The sequence below is a fragment of the Phocoena phocoena genome, chromosome 10 (assembly GCF_963924675.1).
Source record: "Phocoena phocoena chromosome 10, mPhoPho1.1, whole genome shotgun sequence".
In the NCBI taxonomy this organism is placed as follows: Eukaryota; Metazoa; Chordata; class Mammalia; order Artiodactyla; family Phocoenidae; genus Phocoena; species Phocoena phocoena.
Window position 1 is genome coordinate 5,393,306 of NC_089228.1, and position 17,658 is coordinate 5,410,963.

A 17,658-nucleotide genomic window follows, 5' to 3' on the forward strand; every position below is an offset into this window, starting at 1 on the left:
ACAGGTGAGAAAACCAAGGCCCAAATCTGTCTCAGGTCAGTTGTTTGGTAGATTAGTAGGTGGTGGAGCTGGAATCTTAGCCCACACTCTTAACCGTTTAAATTCACTGCCTCTCTGGTATTTTGGAGAAGAGGTTAGGCCGGTGTTGGGCAGGGCACTGAATACAAAGTGAAGAGGTGGGAATTTCACAAGCAATACACAACTAAGAGCCACAGAAGTTTTCGGGCATTGCAAGTTGGTCCAGGATTTGTTGTTTTGGAAAGATCATTTTGCCAGCATTGTGCAGGAGGGAAAGAGAGGAAAAACAGGAAAGTTTTTTCATTCAGCATATAATTAGGGGAGTCTTCTCTGCCCGGCGCCCTTGTAAGCTCTGGGGATGAAGGAAATAAACAAGGCAGGCACAGCCCCTGCCCTCATGGGGCTTTCTTTGTAGGTAAAAAATCAGACAGCAGACACGCAGCAGCACAGAATAGGGGAGGAAGGAGAACGTTACTTTAGTGTAACCAGGGAAGGCCTCTCCCAAGGTGACGTTGGAACTGAGCACCAGCCTCTGAGGACCCGTGAGCAGAGCCTGGGTGAGAGCTGGCCAGGCAGAGAGGAGTCTGTGGGGAGGACAGTTAGGACCGAGTCTGTGTCGGTTGCCCTGTATCCTTGACCTCCGGAACTCTGCCGTGGCTCATGGCAGGCATCTGTGCATGTGTGTTGGGTGGATGGACAGAGCCCAGCAAGTCTGGATGGTGACGAGGGCTCGAACTAGGGCAGTGCTTCAGAGATGTGAACAGTTTCACGTGAAAATAATCAAGGTCAAACCCTTAACTGCTTCAATTAAGTATTCTATTGATATTTACTACTTTGCTTTTTTCTTTTTCTAAGTCATTATATTACTTCATGGAAGGGAGCATTTGTAAAGTGTTAAAAACCCAGTCAGACTCCTGGGTTCACGTCTTAGCTATAACCTTAATTAACTTTCTGCCTCCTTGTAACTCAGTTTCTTTCTCTCTAAAAAAGGTCTTTATAGGGATTAAATTAAATCATACATGGAAAGTGCTTAGCCCAGTGCCTGGCACATAGTAAATGCTCAGGAAATGTTAGCCCTTATTATTGTGGATACATGTTTGCTTGTATTAACACAGACACTTAGAAAGGGCAAGACTACAGTCAGACCTGAGTTTGAACACCAGCCTTGTGGAGGTGCTGGAACCTTTCTGAGCCTGTTTTCTTCTTTGTAAAACAGAAATAACAATCTCATAAAAAGGTTTTCAATGAGATAATATTTATGAAAGCCCCCAGCTTCATACTTCATTGATGGTTGGGGCTCAGAAAATGACTGCTATTATTATTTATTACTGTTATTGTGTGCTAATGCTGGCTTATAGAGGTTTTCCTCAGGCTGAGACACCTTTATTCGCTCGATCATTCAGTGATTGGTGGGTGCTCAGGCTGCCTCCGTCCATCATTGTTTTATTAATGACACTGCTGCGAATCACTTTGGCCAAATTACTTTGGTACAGAAGGGGGCAGAGTTGGAAGTTGTCTAACTTCCTTGGACACATTCTCCAAATTGGAATTATGTTGTCAGTTATAATAATCATAAAACTTGTTACATGTTGACAAATAATGCCTGTTGAAGTTAGCAGAGTACTTAAAGCAGGTGGATTCACTTGGCCCTTTACAGTCCTTAAGAAACAAAAAACACCTTCAAGCACTGTCAGTAAGAGAGAGAATGGGTTTGTTTCGATGCCAGATTGTCTGAACGCAGTCTCAGCTACTTCTAGGAATAAGACAAAGCAGTGAGGAAGTGCCAGTTGAGTGATTCTTGGAGAAAAAAATTAGAAATGGGTGCCCGAACTCTAAAAGTGTGAGTAAACATCCCCATTTCTGGATCCTGGTCAAAGCCAGTAAAGAAACATTTTCTCTGGGGTGAGAGTGTTAAGATTTCTTCCATGACAGTCACACCATCTGTGACCTTGCAAGCAGTGTCATTGAATGACTTGCATGTTGGGGATTGACTCTTTCAGTAATTTGGAAGCATATTTCTCCAGGCTTGGCGAGCTTGAGCTTTTGCTGAAACCTCACTTGGAACTCTTTTTACTCGGTCGCTTGCTAATTTCTGAGCATGCAACACTCCTGAAGGGATGTTAATCACCAGTCATATCTAACGTTTCTGGATCACTTACTGTGTATCAGGTATTGTTCTAAGTGCTTTACATGTATTAACTCATTTGATCCTGGAAACTTGTAAACTAACAACTACTGCTGCTTCCACTTTACATTTGAGGATACCGAAACCCAGAGAAGTAAGTAGCTTGTCCTGGGTCATGTAGCTTCGAGTCCTGAGCTTGGATTAGAACACAGGCACTGTGGTTCTAGAACCCTTGCTCTTAGCCCGTCACTGTTCTACAAAGTGTCTGTGAGGCATGTGTCATTCCTGGTTTACACCTGGGACACTCTTCCCCCAGGGCCCCTTGTGTCTCGCTCCCCATTTCCGGTCAGCTTTTGCAGCTTGTGTTTTCTTCGGTGCACTTTCCATCATCTGAAGTACTGTTTATTTGTTGGGATTCTTGTCTCTGGTCTTTGTTCTACCACTTAGGATGCTGAGAGCAGACGTTTTTGCCTTGCTTTGCTCACTGTCCTCCAGTGCTTACAGTGGTACCTGACATGTACTGGGCGCTCAGTAAATACTTGATGAATGAATGGGTGGATGGTTGTGACATTGGTTCCTTCCTGAACCAGTATCGTAAATCTGATTCCTCCCTGTCCCTCCCTACACCTCTCCATTATGTGTTCTCTACAGGAAGAGAAAATTTTATTTATTTATTTATTTTTGGCTGCGTTGGGTCTTCGGCATTGGGTTTTCGTTGCTGCACGCAGGCTTTCTCTAGTTGCGGCGAGCAGGGGCTACTCTTCATTGCGGTGTGCGGGCTCCTCACTGTGGTGGCTTCTCGTTGCGGAGCACAGGCTCTAGGTGCACGGGCTTCGCTAGCTGTGGCACGCAGGCTTCAGCAGGTGTGGCTCGCAGGCTATAGAAGGCAGGCTCAATAGTTGTGACGCATGGGCTTAGTTGCTCCGTGGCACATGGGATCTTCCCGGACCAGGGCTCGAGCCCGTGTCCCCTGCATTGGCAGGTGGATTCTTAACCATTGTGCCACCAGGGAAGTTCCCAAAAATTTATATATGATTCAAATTTATATCACCAAGTACATCAGCTGTTTATTCTTATCTCATTCTCTTCCACATGCCATGGAGGTATTTTGGGGATGTATTTCAAATGATGTGTTAGGCTGCCTCCTAGAAATACTGCCTTAGTCATCTTTTTTCAAATAAGAATTATTTTGTCCACATGCAAAAGAATGAAGTTGGACCCCCTAACATATACCCTACACAAAATTAACTCAAAATGAGTCGTGGATGTAAGAGCTAAAACTGTAAGACTTTTAGAGAGTCACTTTGGGTTATGCAGTGGTTTCTTAGGTGTACACCAAAAGCACAAGCAACAAAAGAAATAGATAAATGGGACTATATAAAAATTAAACTTCTGTGCTGCAAACAAAACTGTCAAGAAAGTGAAAAGGCAGCCAACAAAATGGGAGAAAATACTTACAAATCATGTATCTGACAAGGGACTTGTATCCAGAATGTATGAAGAATTCTTAGAATGCAGTAAAAAGACAAATAACCTAATATAGAAACGGGCAAAGGACATTTTTTCAAAGAAAGTATCCAAATAGCAAATAAGCACATGAAAAGATGCTCAGCATCATTCGTAATTAGGGAAATGTCAAACAAAACCACAGAGACCCTGTTTCATACCGACTACAATGGCTATAACCAAAGTGACAGGTGAGAACAGGTGTTGACGAGGATGTGGAGAAACTGAAACCCTTGTACATTGCTGGTAGCACGTAAAATGGTACAGCCGCTTTGGAAAAATAGTCTGGCAGTCCCTCAAAATATTAAACTATATGACCCAACAGTTATACTCCTGGGTATCTACCCAAGAGAAATGAAAACATATATCCAGACGAAAAGTCATACACAAATGTTCATAGCAGCATTATTCATAAAAAATGGCCCAAAAGTAAAAACAACCCAAATACCCATCAACTGAGAGATGGATAAATAAAATGTGGTACATCCATCCAGTGGAATATTATTTGGTCGTAAACAGGAATAAGTACTGATAAGTGCTACAACATGATAAACTTTGAAAACATTATGCTAATCATAAGAGACCATATGTTGTGCAATTCCACTTATATAAAATGTCCAGGATAGGCAAATCTATAGAGACAGAAAGCAGATTAGTCTTTGCCTGGGGCTGGGGGTGGATGGGTGGAGGGAGAGTGACTGTTAATGGTACAGGGTTTCTTTTAGGGAGGCTGAAATGGTCTAAAATTAGATGGTTGCATAGCCCTGTAAATAAGCATGGAATTATGTAGTTGACATAGATGAATTGTATGGTGTGTGAGTTACATCTCATAAAAACCCACAGCTGTTTAAAATGAGTATTAAGCTGCTGTGTCGACTTCCAGTTTGGGCTCCTATTCCTGAACACTCTCACATGGGAGTCCCACGTTGTAACCTGCACTGAAATGCTCTGTTCTCATGTCACTTACCTCCTGGGCAGAGCCTGTATCTTTGTATCCCCAGAGTCCAGCACGGCTCCTGGCACTTAGAAACCACCCAGATATTTATTGAACTGAGATGACAGTGGTAGTGCAGTTAGTCTAAGAGGGGAAAGTTACCCAGTCAGTATCTTAAAAACTCCGGGCTTCCTGCACCCTCTGTCCTTGCCCTTCCCATATACACATCGTCACAACAATATCTGCTTCACTATTTACAAAGCATTTTCTAATACCTTAATCGTTTGAACCTAAAAGCAATTTTGTGAGGTTAGTATGACTATTACAGACATTTTGCAGAGAAGGAAACTGATTCAGAAAGGTTAAGTAACTCAACTGCAGCCACCCTGGGACATTGCCAGACTTGAGAGCCGGGGCCTTTCCACTCACACCCCTACCTTTGTAATAACATCCCTGACTGCTGCAGACATGCTGGAATCATAGAGCAGGCCAGCTACAGATGGGTTACAAGCCTCTGAGTTTGTCTTGATTCCAAGTCAAAGAGAGGTTACCCTTTTGGTTACCCATTGAATTAGACTGGCAGTTCTCTGGCTTGAGCAGTTATAAACCCACCAGTAGAGGCATAAAATAAAAGTCAGCAGTCAGTTTTTCTCAATTCCTGTATTTTGTTGTAAACATATATTTGCAGGTAAGAAAAATTGATTCCTATGATCAGATGCTGGTTCATGCTGTGCTCGCGATTTTACTCATTTTGTTCTGAAGCAGCAGGTAATAAGCCCATTTGCTTGCGGTTCCCCATGGCTGAGCCGGTTCTGCTGTGCAGCGATTGGAGAAATTCAATTCAGCAGACATTTATTGATGTGCCTTCCTGTGCCAGGCAGTGCGTGAGGAGCTGGCGGTTCAGGGACGAATAAGCTTCAGTCCGCGTTCTCAGAAAGTCCATGGTATTTTCCAGCTCCTTTCATCGTGGCATGCAGTTGTTCTTTGGGGAGGATTTGGATTTGTATACCCTTACATTTTGGTAATGTACAGTCCTTCTCTCAGAAAGTTACTATCTAAAATATAAGAACTTTTTGTTTGTGGAATGTACAGGGGAGAAGAAATGGCACAAATATTTAGAACTCAACAGTGATGCAATTTGATCTTTCACTTCTGAGCAAGCCTGTTAGATTCAGAGTTTGATGACATTTCACCCCTTCAGAGATTAATAGAAGACATTTATAGGCTCTGAATAAAAGCGTAAGGATTTACACAATTGAAAGCTAACCCAGCTGCCTCTCCATTCACATTTGCTGAGATAGCATGTCTGTGCATCTGCGAGTTTATTTTAAAATGCTAGAAGTAGTGTGCCAGCATTACAGAAGTGAGGGAAATGGAGGAAAGTTACAAAGTGAAGTAAAGCTATTACCTAAGACATCGCTGCCCTGATACTAAGAGGTGGCTGGGCCTTGGGCAAGCTGTCTTTGCAACCCCATCTCCTCATCATTGAAATTGAGAATAATCAGTACCTTCTTTTTTTTTTTTAATTTATTTATTTTCTGCTGTGTTGGGTCTTAGTTGCTGCGCACAGGCCTTCTCTGGTTGCGGCGAGCGGGGGCTACTCTTCATTGCGGTGCACAGGCTTCTCATCTCTGTGGCTTCTCTCATTGCAGAGCATGGGCTCTAGGCTCGTGGGCTTCAGTAGTTGTGGCACGTGGGCTCAGTAGTTGTGGCTCACGGCCTCTAGAGCGCAGGCTCAGTAGTTGTGGTGCACGGGCTTAGCTGCTCCGAGGCATGTGGGTCCTTCCCGGACCAGGGCTCGAATACGTATCCCCGGCTCTTATAGGCAGATTCTTAACCACTGCGCCACCTGGGAAGTCCCAATCAGTACCTTCTTTACGAGGCTTTGCCAGCCCTGAACTAGACAGCCAGTGTGAAGCACAGGCCATTAAAAAGCCCACAATAAATGTGTATCTTATTAGAGCAAACATAACCATTTAAAAATAGTCCTTTTGTCTTGTTTTTCCTGTTTTTTTACAGTGGTTTCCTTCTTGTACTTTTGTATCCTGGTTTCTTAGCTGCATATTATTACGTGGTCATTTTACATCTCACAGTGTGTCGTGCCTGTAATTTTTAGTGGTTGCACCCTGCTCCGTGGTGGGTGTGGGTGCACCGTTCGCCTGTCGTGGGACATTTGGTTGCTGCCAGGATTTCAGTGTTATAAATAGTGCTTCCGTGAACAGTTGTGTGTGTGGAATGTATTCAGTTGCTTCTTGTGAAACCTCAGGCGGGTTCCATCATCCCTGTGTCTCTTTTGCCTTCGTGCTAGATCGGGATAGGGCAGCATCCACCGGAGAGGACAGGTGCGTGGACAAATGAGGTAACATGACAAAGCAAATGCTCAGCGAAGTTTGCCTCCTAACCTCTGTTTGGGTTTGTTGCTTGGGGCTTCCTCTCCAGAGATGAGGTTTCATCATTCACCGCTTCCAGAAGTATGTTAGCAGTTTATAAACTCAAAAGCATTATGTGAAAGAACCAATTTCTCTACACCCTCACTAGCAGTCATCCCAGGGTTTAACTATGTAACTCTCTTCCCTTTAAAATAATAGTGAAAAAAACAGTCTTGTCTCAAGTCTTGTCTCAAGTGAGCTCACTGCTCTAACCAGTCCCGACCTCATCTCACAAAGGTCGGGTTCCAGAGGCTGTTTGTAACTCTTTTTCCAAAGCTTATAGTCCCCACATGCTTTCTACCAAATTGTAGTGTAAGTTGGTCCTTTGAAGCTTAAAAATCCAGTGTATTTTATTCCTTACTGAAGTACATACTGACTATTGGATATCTTTTTATTTTTCCAAACAGACCAACAGTTTGCTCTAGAAGATCTGCTGTGGCTGGTCATAATTTTGATGATTCCCTTCCCTGCTCCCAAGAAAAGAAATCGGTGAGGGTAACCACATGTCCTGGTTTGCCCAGTTAATACTTGTCCTGATGACTTTGCATTGCCCACTTCACCCTCAAAAGTGACCTAGTTTGGATGATAAGTTACATTGTCACCCTCCCCCCAGGGGATTCCTCAGCAGCTGAGGTATCTGCCTGCTCTTTCCACCTCACTCCTCCCCCAGACTTCTTTCTATCTGCCCAGCAAAGGCTTCAGCCACATGGCTTTCTCCAAGCTTCCCCAGGGGTTCCTCACGTGTGCCCAGCCTCTTCTGAGTTAACGTTAGCCCAATAGGCGTTCACACAAGTTTTCCCATTTCGTCACTCTTTTGCCCCCATATCTTGCTGATGGTCGCCAGTGGCATGGGCAGGGTAGGGCACTTTAAGTTTGTTTCAAAAGTTGCTCTTTGTCCTTTGGAATTAGTATTTTGCAGCTCAGTTCATCCCACAGGCCAATGTAAGGTTCCTCATTTCTCACCACTTGCAATTTTTTTTAACTTTAAACTGAGCGTAGTCTTTTTTTTTTCTTAAACTAAATTTCATACTTTTTTTCCAGATGCTTTGGCATCATATAGAGGCAGCCTTTTGGTGCTTTTTTTTTTAATTGAAGTATAATTGACTGACAATATTATATTAGTTGCAGTGTACAACACAGTGATTTTATATTTTTATACATTACAAAATGATCACCATGATAAGTCTAGCTATCATCTGTCACCATACATAGTTATTACAGTGTAACTGACTATATTCCCTATGCTGTATATTACATCCCTGTGACATTTCTTTTATAAATGGAAGTTTATACTTCTTACTCTCTCTCACCTATTTCACTCATCTCTCTCCCCCATCCCCTTTGGCAACCATACGTTTGTTCTCTGTATCTGTGAGTCTGTTTCAGTTTTGTTGTTTGTTTTGTTTTTCAGTTTCCACATATAAGTGAAATCATACAGTATTTGTCTTTCTCTGACTTATTTTGCTTAGCATAATACCCTATAGGTCAATCCATGTTGTCGCAAATGGCAAGATTTTATTCTTTTTTTATGGCTAATATTCCATTGTGTGTGTGTGTATGTGTTTATATATATATCCCATCTTCTTTATCCATTCATCCATCAGTGGGCACTTAGGTTGCTTCCATATCTTGGCAGTTGTAAATAATTCTGCAGTGAACATAGGAGTGCACATATCTTTTCAAATTAGTGTTTTGTTTTCTTTGCGAAAATACCCAGAAGTGGGATTCCTGGATCATACAGTAGTTCTATTTTTAATTTTTTGAGGAACCTTCATACTGTTTTCTGTAGTGGCTGTACTAATTTACATTCCTGATTGAGGGTTCCCTTTTTTCCACATCCTTGCCAACACTTGTTACTTGTAGTCTTTTCGATGATAGCCATTCTGACAGGTGTAAGATGGTATCTCAGTGTGGCTTTATTTTGCATTTGCCTAATGATTAGTGATTTGAGCATCTTTTCATATGTTTATTGGCCATCTTTATAAAACTTCTTTGGAAAAATGTCTATTCAGATCTGCTGCCCATTTTTGAATCAGGTTGTTTGGGGTTTTTTTTGTTGTTGAGTTGTATGAGTTGCATATATCATTTGCAAGTATCTTTTCCCATTAAGTAGACTGCTATTTTGTTGATAGGTTCCTTTGCTGTGCAACAGCTTTTTAGTTTGATGTAGTCCCATTTGTTTATTTTTGCTTTTATGTCCCTTGCCTGAGGAGACAGAGCCCCCCAAAATATTGCTAAGACTGATATTAAAGCTCATATGGACAGAGTTTTATGGTTTCAGGTCTTATTTTTAAGTCTTTAATCCATTTTGAGTTTATTTTTGTATGTGGTGTGAGAAAGAAGTCCAGTTTCATTCTTTTGCATGTAGCTATCCAGTTTTCCAGTACCATTTATTGAAGAGACTGTCTTTTCCCCATGGTATATTCTTGCCTTCTTTGTCATAGACTAATTGAACGTGTAAGTGTGGGTCTATTTCTGCACTCTCTGTTCTGTTCCTTTGATCTATGTGTCTGTTTTTGTGCCAGTGCCATACTGTTTTAATTTCTGTAGCTTTGTAGTGTAATTGGAAATCACGGCGTGTGATACCTCCAGCTTTGTTCTTCTTTCTCAAGATTGCTTTGGCTTTTTGGGGTCTTTTGTGTTTCCATATAAATTTTAGAATTATTCATTCTAGTTCTGTGAAAAATGCCACTGGTACTTTGATAGGGATTGCACTGAATCTGTAGGTTGCCTTGGGTAGTATGGTCATTTTAACAATATTAACTCTTCCAATCCATGAGCATGGTATATCTTTCCGTTTGTTTGTGTAGTCTTCAGTTTATTTCATCAATGTCTTATAGTTTTCTGAGTACAAGTCCTTTACCTCCTTGGTTAGATTTATTCCTAGGTATTCTTTTTGATGGAAGTGTAAATGGGATTGTTTTCTTAATTTAGCTTTCTGATATTTCATTGTTAGTATATAGAAATGCAACAGATTTCTGTATATTAATTTTGTATCCTTCAACTTAATTCATTTGTTCTAATAGCTTTTTGGTGGCAACTTTAAGATTTTCTATGTGTATTATCATGTCATCTGCAAACACTGACAGTTTTCCTTCTTCCTTTCCAATTTGGATTCCCTTTACCTCTTTTTCTTGTCTGATTGCTGTGGCTAGGACTTCCAGTGCCAGGTTGAATCAAAGTGGTGACTGTGGGCATCCTTGTCTTATTCCTGATCTTAGAGGAAATGCTTTTAGCTTTTCACCATTGAATATGATGTTGGCTGTATGTTTATCATATATGTCCTTTATTATGTTCAGTGTGTTTCCTCTATACCTACTTGGTTGAGAGTTTTGATCATAAATGGATGTTGAATTTTGTCAAAAACTTTTTCTGCATCAGTTGAGATGATCATATGATTTTTATTTTTCAATTTGTTAATCCGGTATATCACATTGATTAATTTGCAGATATTGAACCATTGTTGCATCCCTAGGATAAATCCCACTTGATCATGATGTGTGATCCTTTTAATACATTGTTAAATTTGATTTGGTGATGTTTTGTTGACGATTTTTACATCTAAGTTTATCATTAATGTTGGCCTGTATTTTTCTTTTCTCTTCTTTTCTTTCTTTTTGTGGCATGTTTGTCTGGTTTTGGTATCAGGGTGATGCTGCCTGCTTGTTTGGTTTGGCATCAGGGTGATGCTGGATGTTTCCCAATCTTGGAGGAGTGGCCTTATGTAGGAGACGTCCTGTGGGGTCCCAGCAGCACTCTTCCTTCTGGTCACCAGGACTATATAGGGGTGCCCCCTGTATGGGCCACATGGGCCCTTCTGTTGTGGTGGGGCTGACTTCTCTGGGCATGCTCATAGGCAGGGCTGGTCCCTGGCCCAGTTAGCTGTCAGGCCCTGCCTGTGTGGTGGCCACTGGCTTGCTGGTGGTTGGGGCTTGTCCAAGGGTGATTGGCTGTAGGGCCTGGGGCTGGTTCTGACCCAGTAATGAGCAGGCCTTGTGCTAATAGGCTAGAGGGAGGACTCCAAGATGGCACTTGCCAGCACCAGTGTCCTCATGGTAGAATGAGCTCCTCAGAATGGCCACCATCAGCGTCTGTGTCCCCAGGAGTCCCAGTTGCCTCTTGGCTTCTCTAGAAGATCAGCAAGTTCACCACTTGCAATTTTTAAAATTATATCTGCTTTAAAGTTTATCTTAAATGTAAACCTTGCCCTTATCAAATATAATAAGGTTATTTATATTCATAAAGCACCTCAAAAGCCCTCACGCAAACAGCAAGCAGGGCCAAGCTGAGTAAGCAGTACCAAGGACACAGCTATGGTGAGGCACACAACCCCCATCTCTGTGATTGGCCACAGACAGAGTTTTGTTCACAAGATGAAAGTTTATAAATACAGAAGCTTCTGCATTGGAAAAACAAACGCATATTAACCTCTCAATGGTGACTACCTTTTGTACTTAGGTAACTATATTTTAACTGCTAAGGGGCTTTGTGATTTGAGAGGCTCTCTTTCCCCCCGAACATGTGCCTGCATTTCTGGGGTACTGTGTTCCCAGTTTTAAGGTGAAAAAGCAAGTGTTCTGAATGAGAGATCCTGCCAGGTTGAACTAGTGCAGTGTCAGCTGGGGGACTGTAGTTCACAGGTCAGAATGTGAATTCGCAGTGGAAAATTCGTTTTTCTGTTTGTTTTAACCAGGTGACTTTCGGATGGTGGTTGGAGAGGATAAGGCAAAAGTGTTGAATATTGTGAAGCCCAACATAGCCCATTTTCGTGAGCTCTACGGCAGCATTCTACAGGAGAATCCCCAAGTGGTGTATAAAATCCAGCAAGGCAGCCTGGAGGTAAACTATCTGTGGGAGATCCTGTGGACTTATGTTCTTCCGTATATTTGAAATAAGGCTAAAAGGTACACAAATGACTAGTAAGTGACTAGTAATAAGAGGCTGCCTTTGGAGAAGGGGACCAAGGGCTGACATGAGGCGGGGGGAGGTGGGGACTGGTCCTCACTGTGTGTGTCTTTTTTGCCATTTGAAGTTCTTACTATGTATGTTAATTATTAATCAAAAATGAGTGAAAATAAACTCTGAAATTACCTTCTTTCCATCCCCAAGCCCACCTGCCTCCCCAGAGGCAGCCTTATTAACAGTTTGGCATGTTTTCTTCCAGATCTTGTTGCATGTACTTTTGTATGTATTTGTACATATACACATGTATGAAGCAGTTTGGTCTTTTTTGTTTGGTTTTATTTTACATAAATGTATTCATACAAGTTATTCTGAAGCTTGTTTTTTCCCCACTTGTTATATGTATCATGTCTTGGAACTTTTCTTTGATACATCGAGCAAAACTTTCTTTCAAGGCATTCTTCAAAATATTAAATTTTTTGAAAAGAAAAATCAAAGAGCCTTTCCTTTGAGAAAAGTAATTTGCATTTAAGATTTTTTAAACTATAGAATTCATGGTTTTTTATCTTTAAGATAAAGAATACTATTTTACTTTTTTAATGCTCTTCCTCTTCCACATAATAGGGGCAACTAATATTACATTGAATGACAAGTTAATGGCATTTCTAGAACTGAAAGGAAACTTTAAAAAAGTAGGAATTATTTTAAATGTAATGTTGGAGAATAACATGAATGCCCAGAATACCCACCACTCAGTTTAACAGATTTTGCCATGTTTGCTTTAGATTGAGGTATTTTGTTTTTAATTTTTACTTTTCTCAAAGTAATGCATACATATTGTTTAAAAACCAGGTGGCAGCCCAAGGTTTGTAACAAAAAGCAGCAGTTCCCTGCTGTACACCTTCCTACTTGTCTATGCTACTTCCCAGAGCAACTGCTTTCGTCTCCTTCATTGATTCTTCTTACGTTTACCTCCATATTTCTAAGTAATATGGTTTGATTGTTATTCTTGATTTTTTTCAACTTGTACTTTTATTTTTGTCATCTTTCTATGGAAAATGAGGATTTTTTACTCTCTTATGCACCGCAATCAACACACATACATTCTCTCTCTTTCTCTCTCTTCCTTGCCCCACCCCCCACCCCCACACCTCCACCGCTTATGCTCCATGTATAGTTATTACATAATTTTGGGTTAGGGTAATAGTCGATATTTACTTTATTGTGACACATAACTTTCTTCATTGCTAAGATATACTACTATGAAATTTCCTTTCCTGTACAACTTTGTTTTTCTTGGCGTTAATCACTGTCTCATTTTTTTCACTTAGTTTCTACGTACCTGTAACTAATTCACCCTCAAATTCTGCTACAGACCTGTAGAACATCTTCCACTGTAGACAAACACATCACGTGTGTTCTCTGTTTCTTACTTTTCTTGGGGACGTTCTTCCTGGAGCCCTGTGTCCCCTGTTCCTTTCGGGTATGGTTCCATTCTAGGCTTGATGCACAGCTCTTCTCCCGAAACTTTCTTTCATTAGTACCCGAGAATTTCTTCCCCTCTCCTTTGCAAGTTTTTGGTTTACTGGATCTTTTCCTCTTTCACGGTTTACACTTTAATTTTGGTGAAGTACCTTTTAGTACTTCCTAACATAGGTTGTGAAGGACGTAAATTTTTTGAGACCATGTACATCTGAAAATTCTACCCTCACACTGATTGATAGTTTGAGCTAGATATCAAATTCTAGGCTGGAAGTAATTTTCCCTCAGAAGTTTTAAGTCATAGCTTCATTTATTCTAGCTTCTAGAGTTGCATTCAGAAGTCCCACACTAGAGACTGTCATACAGAGTGAAGTAAGTCAGAAAGAGAAAAACAAATATCATATATTAACACATGTAGGTGGAACCTAGAAAAATGGTACAGATGAACCAGTTTGCAGGGCAGAAGTTGAGACACAGATGTAGAGAACAAATGTATGGACACCAAGGGGGGAAAACCGCGGTGGGGTGGGGATGGTGGTGTGCTGAATTGGGCGATTGGGATTGACATGTATACACTGATGTGTATAAAATTGATGACTAATAAGAACCTGCAGTATAAAAAAACAACAAACAAACAACTAATACTAAACTTTCTTTGGGTTATTTGTATGGAAATATGTTAATATAAATGTTTCAGACATGACATGAAATTTCTAAAAATCTTATATGTTTTGGTATAATGTTATAAGTCATAATTCTAGTTATTACTTTAAAATGTATATCTCAGAAATAACTAAATTTCCTTGTCAATTGCATTATTATGAACTTTCATCAAATCTTTAACCGTGGTCATTTTTAAGTCTTTTGTCATTTACAGACAGTTCTGGGTGTACTCTGATGCTTTTGCAAAAATGTTCCTATAAAAGGGTTTCATCTTCAAGGAATTCATAGAAAAGGCTCTGATCAGTACAGGTTTCTGGTAACTGACTGTACTGCTGACCTGAATGAATAAGCATTTTCAGAACTCTAATGTAAAACTGATGAATTCATAAAAGGGCTAACAAAAGATCAAGATGAAAAAGAAATTAATTACATGGGACTGAGTGAACTGATGAGGATGATTATAGTTTTTGTGACTTTCTGTTTGAATAAAAAAAATAAAATGTCCAACACTATTTAGATTCCTTATCCTTTGGATGTGACCTTTTTTTATCTCTCTGACAGTATTTAGGATCTTTTCCTTTTTTCCAATTTTTTTTTTTTTTTTTTTTTTGCGGTATGCGGGCCTCTCACTGCTGTGGCCTCTCCCGTTGCAGAGCACAGGCTCCGGACGCGCAGGCCCAGCGGCCATGGCTCACGGGCCCAGCCGCTCCGCAGCATGTGGGATCCTCCCAGACCGGGGCACGAACCCATGTCCCCTGCATCGGCAGGCGGACTCCCAACCACTGCGCCACCAGGGAAGCCCTCCAATCTTCTTAAATTTCATGATGATTTGCCTTTGTCTTTGTGTGTATGTTTTTCATTTATTTTTAAAATTATTATTAGTTTTATGGCTGCACCATGCAGCTTATGGGATCTTAGTTCCCCAACCAGGGATCAAACCCTTGCCCCCTGCAGTGGAAGCGTGGAGTCCTAACTGGTGGAATGCCAGGGAATTCCCATGTTTTTCATTTATTAGTCTGGCATTTCATGAGCCTCTTTTGGAAATTCACGAGCTTCAGTTCTAGGAAATTTTCTTTTATCATTTCTGTAATGAAATTTTCTTTTATCATTTCTTCATATCCATTTTCTTAGCTTGTTCTTTCTAGAATTCCTGTTAGTTGGTTGTTGGACCTCCTTGTTCGATTGTTTCTTTCCCTCATTCCTGTTTCTTTGGGTTTTTGTTCTGTTTTCCAGAAGAATTGTTTGAATTAATCTTCTAACACTTCTTTTGAGTTTTTAATTTCCTCTGAATGTTCTTTTTTATAGCATCCTGTTCTTGTATGAATGCATTATCTTTCCTCATCTCTTTAATGGTCTTTATTAAAATTTTTGAAGTTTTTTCTTGCTCTCTATATTGTCTCTGTTTCTCTTAGTTCCTTTTTTTCTATGGATTCACTCTCATCTGTTGTGTTAGAAGCTTTTCTCAAATGTTTGCACATCCTTTGTGGCCTGTATTTTAAAGAGCAAGGCAGTTTAAAAAATGCAGACTGGGAGTTCTTTGTGATGGATAGAGCTTGTCAGCTAGTGAGCTTCACTGTAGGATTTGGGACAAGGACCTGGCTGTTTCATTGGAGGACCCCAAGTTTCAGTATTTGTAGAATTTCTCCAAAGAGACATCATCTACTCTCTGGTTAGAGGATAGGGAAAGATAATGTGCCTAGCTGCCAACTTTTAGAAACTGAGCAAGGGAAAACAGCTGGGAATTTCCTTTAACTGTGAAAATAAACTTCCAAATCCCTCAGTTTGGCCTCTGAAAGCCTGGATGATCTATGTTCTAACTGGCTTCTTATTGTGGGGAAATGCACAAGAATAAGATGAGTGGGCTGAGCTTCAGTTCCCAGAGATGCATCTAATCTTAAAGCTGCCACTGATACCCATCTTCTCCCGCCTCTGCTGCCCATTCCAAATTCCCTTCACCCTTTCTAGCATTTAGGCTGGTCTAGGTGAGGTGGCCCAGACCCTCATCCCTGAGGAGTCTGAGACTCTGGTCACCATGCCCATCTCAGACTGTAGCTACTACACTTTCCATTTACCATCAAAGTTGGGCAAGAGGTAATAAGAGATGTGTACCAGCAGCCCTACCTCCTGATGGTCAGGTTTAATTATTTCTGCCAGTATGGTGATTCATTTCTTTGTCTTCTGGACTTCTTGTCTGCCTGGGATTCTGAAGTGATTGGACGGCAGTTATAGCTTTAAGTTTGTTTGTTTGTTTTTAATTAGTTATCCATTTTGTACATATTAGTGTATATATGTCAATCCCAATGTCCCAATTCATCACACCACCATCACCCCCCTGTGACTTTCCCCTCCTTGGTATCCATACTTTTTGTTCTCTACATCTGTGTCTCTATTTCTGCCCTGCAAACCGGTTCATCTGTGCCATTTTTCTAGGTTCCATATATATGCATTAATATACGATATTTCTTTTTCTATTTCTGACTGACTTCACTCTGTATGACAGTCTCTAGGTCCATCCACGTCTCTACAAATGACCCAATTTCATTCCTTTTTATGGCTGAGTAATATTCCATTGTATATATGTACCACATCTTCTTTATCAATTCGTCTGTTGATCGGCATTTAGGTTGCTTCCATAACCTGGCTATTGTAAATAGTGTTGTAGTGAACACTGAGGTGCATGTGTCTTTTTGAATTACAGTTTTCTTGGGTATATGCCCAGTAGTGGGATTGCTGGTTCATATGGTAATTCTGTTTTTAGTTTTTTAAGGAACCTCCATACTGTTTTCCATAGTGCCTGTATCAATTGACATTCCCACCAGCAGTGCAAGAGGGTTCCCTTTTCTCCACACCCTCTCCAGCATTGATTGATTGTAGATTTTCTGATGATGCCCATTCTAACTGTGTGAGGTGATACCTCATTGTAGTTTTGATTTGCATTTCTCTGATAATTAGTGATGTTGAGCAGCTTTTCATGTGCTTCTTGGCCATCTGTATGTCTTCTTTGGAGAAATGTCTATTTAGGTCTTCTACCCATTTTTTATAGGGTTGTTTGTTTTTTTAATAATGAGCTGCATGAGCTGTTTATATATTTTGGGGACTAATCCTTTGTCCGTTGATTCATTTGCAAATATTTTCTCCCATTCTGAGGGTTGTCTTTTCGTCTTGTTTATGTTTTCTTTGCTGTGCAAAAGCTTTGAAGTTTCATTAGGTCCCATTTGTTTATTTTTGGTTTTATTTCCATTTCTCTAGGAGGTGGGTCAAAAAAGATCTTGCGCTGATTTATGTCAAACAGTGTTCTTCCTATGTTTTCCTCTAAGAGTTTTATAGTGTCTGGTCTTACATTTAGGTCTCTAATCCATTTTGAGTTTCTTTTTGTGTATGGAGTTAGGGAGTGTTCTGATTTCATTCTTTTACATGTAGCTGTCCAGTTTTCACAGCACCACTTATTGAAGAGACTCTTTTCTCCATTGTATATCCTTGCCTCCTTTGTCATAGATTAGTTGACCATAGGTGTGTGGCTTTCTATCTTGTTCCATTGATCTATATTTCTGTTTTTGTGCCAGTGCCAGTACCATATTGTCTTGATTACTGTAGCTTTG

At 40.6% G+C, this 17,658-nt stretch overlaps 1 protein-coding gene across 2 annotated transcripts in view; it reads left to right on the forward strand.

The window, feature by feature from the left end:
* The window catches only part of TAMM41 (TAM41 mitochondrial translocator assembly and maintenance homolog), a 56,333-nt gene that overhangs the window by 17,864 nt on the left and 20,811 nt on the right, over positions 1-17,658 (forward strand). For both annotated transcript variants that reach the window (XM_065885526.1, XM_065885527.1), the window contains exon 5: positions 11,706-11,851. In XM_065885526.1, coding sequence (XP_065741598.1) covers positions 11,706-11,851 — 146 coding nt within the window. The remainder of the gene's footprint in view (positions 1-11,705; positions 11,852-17,658) is intronic.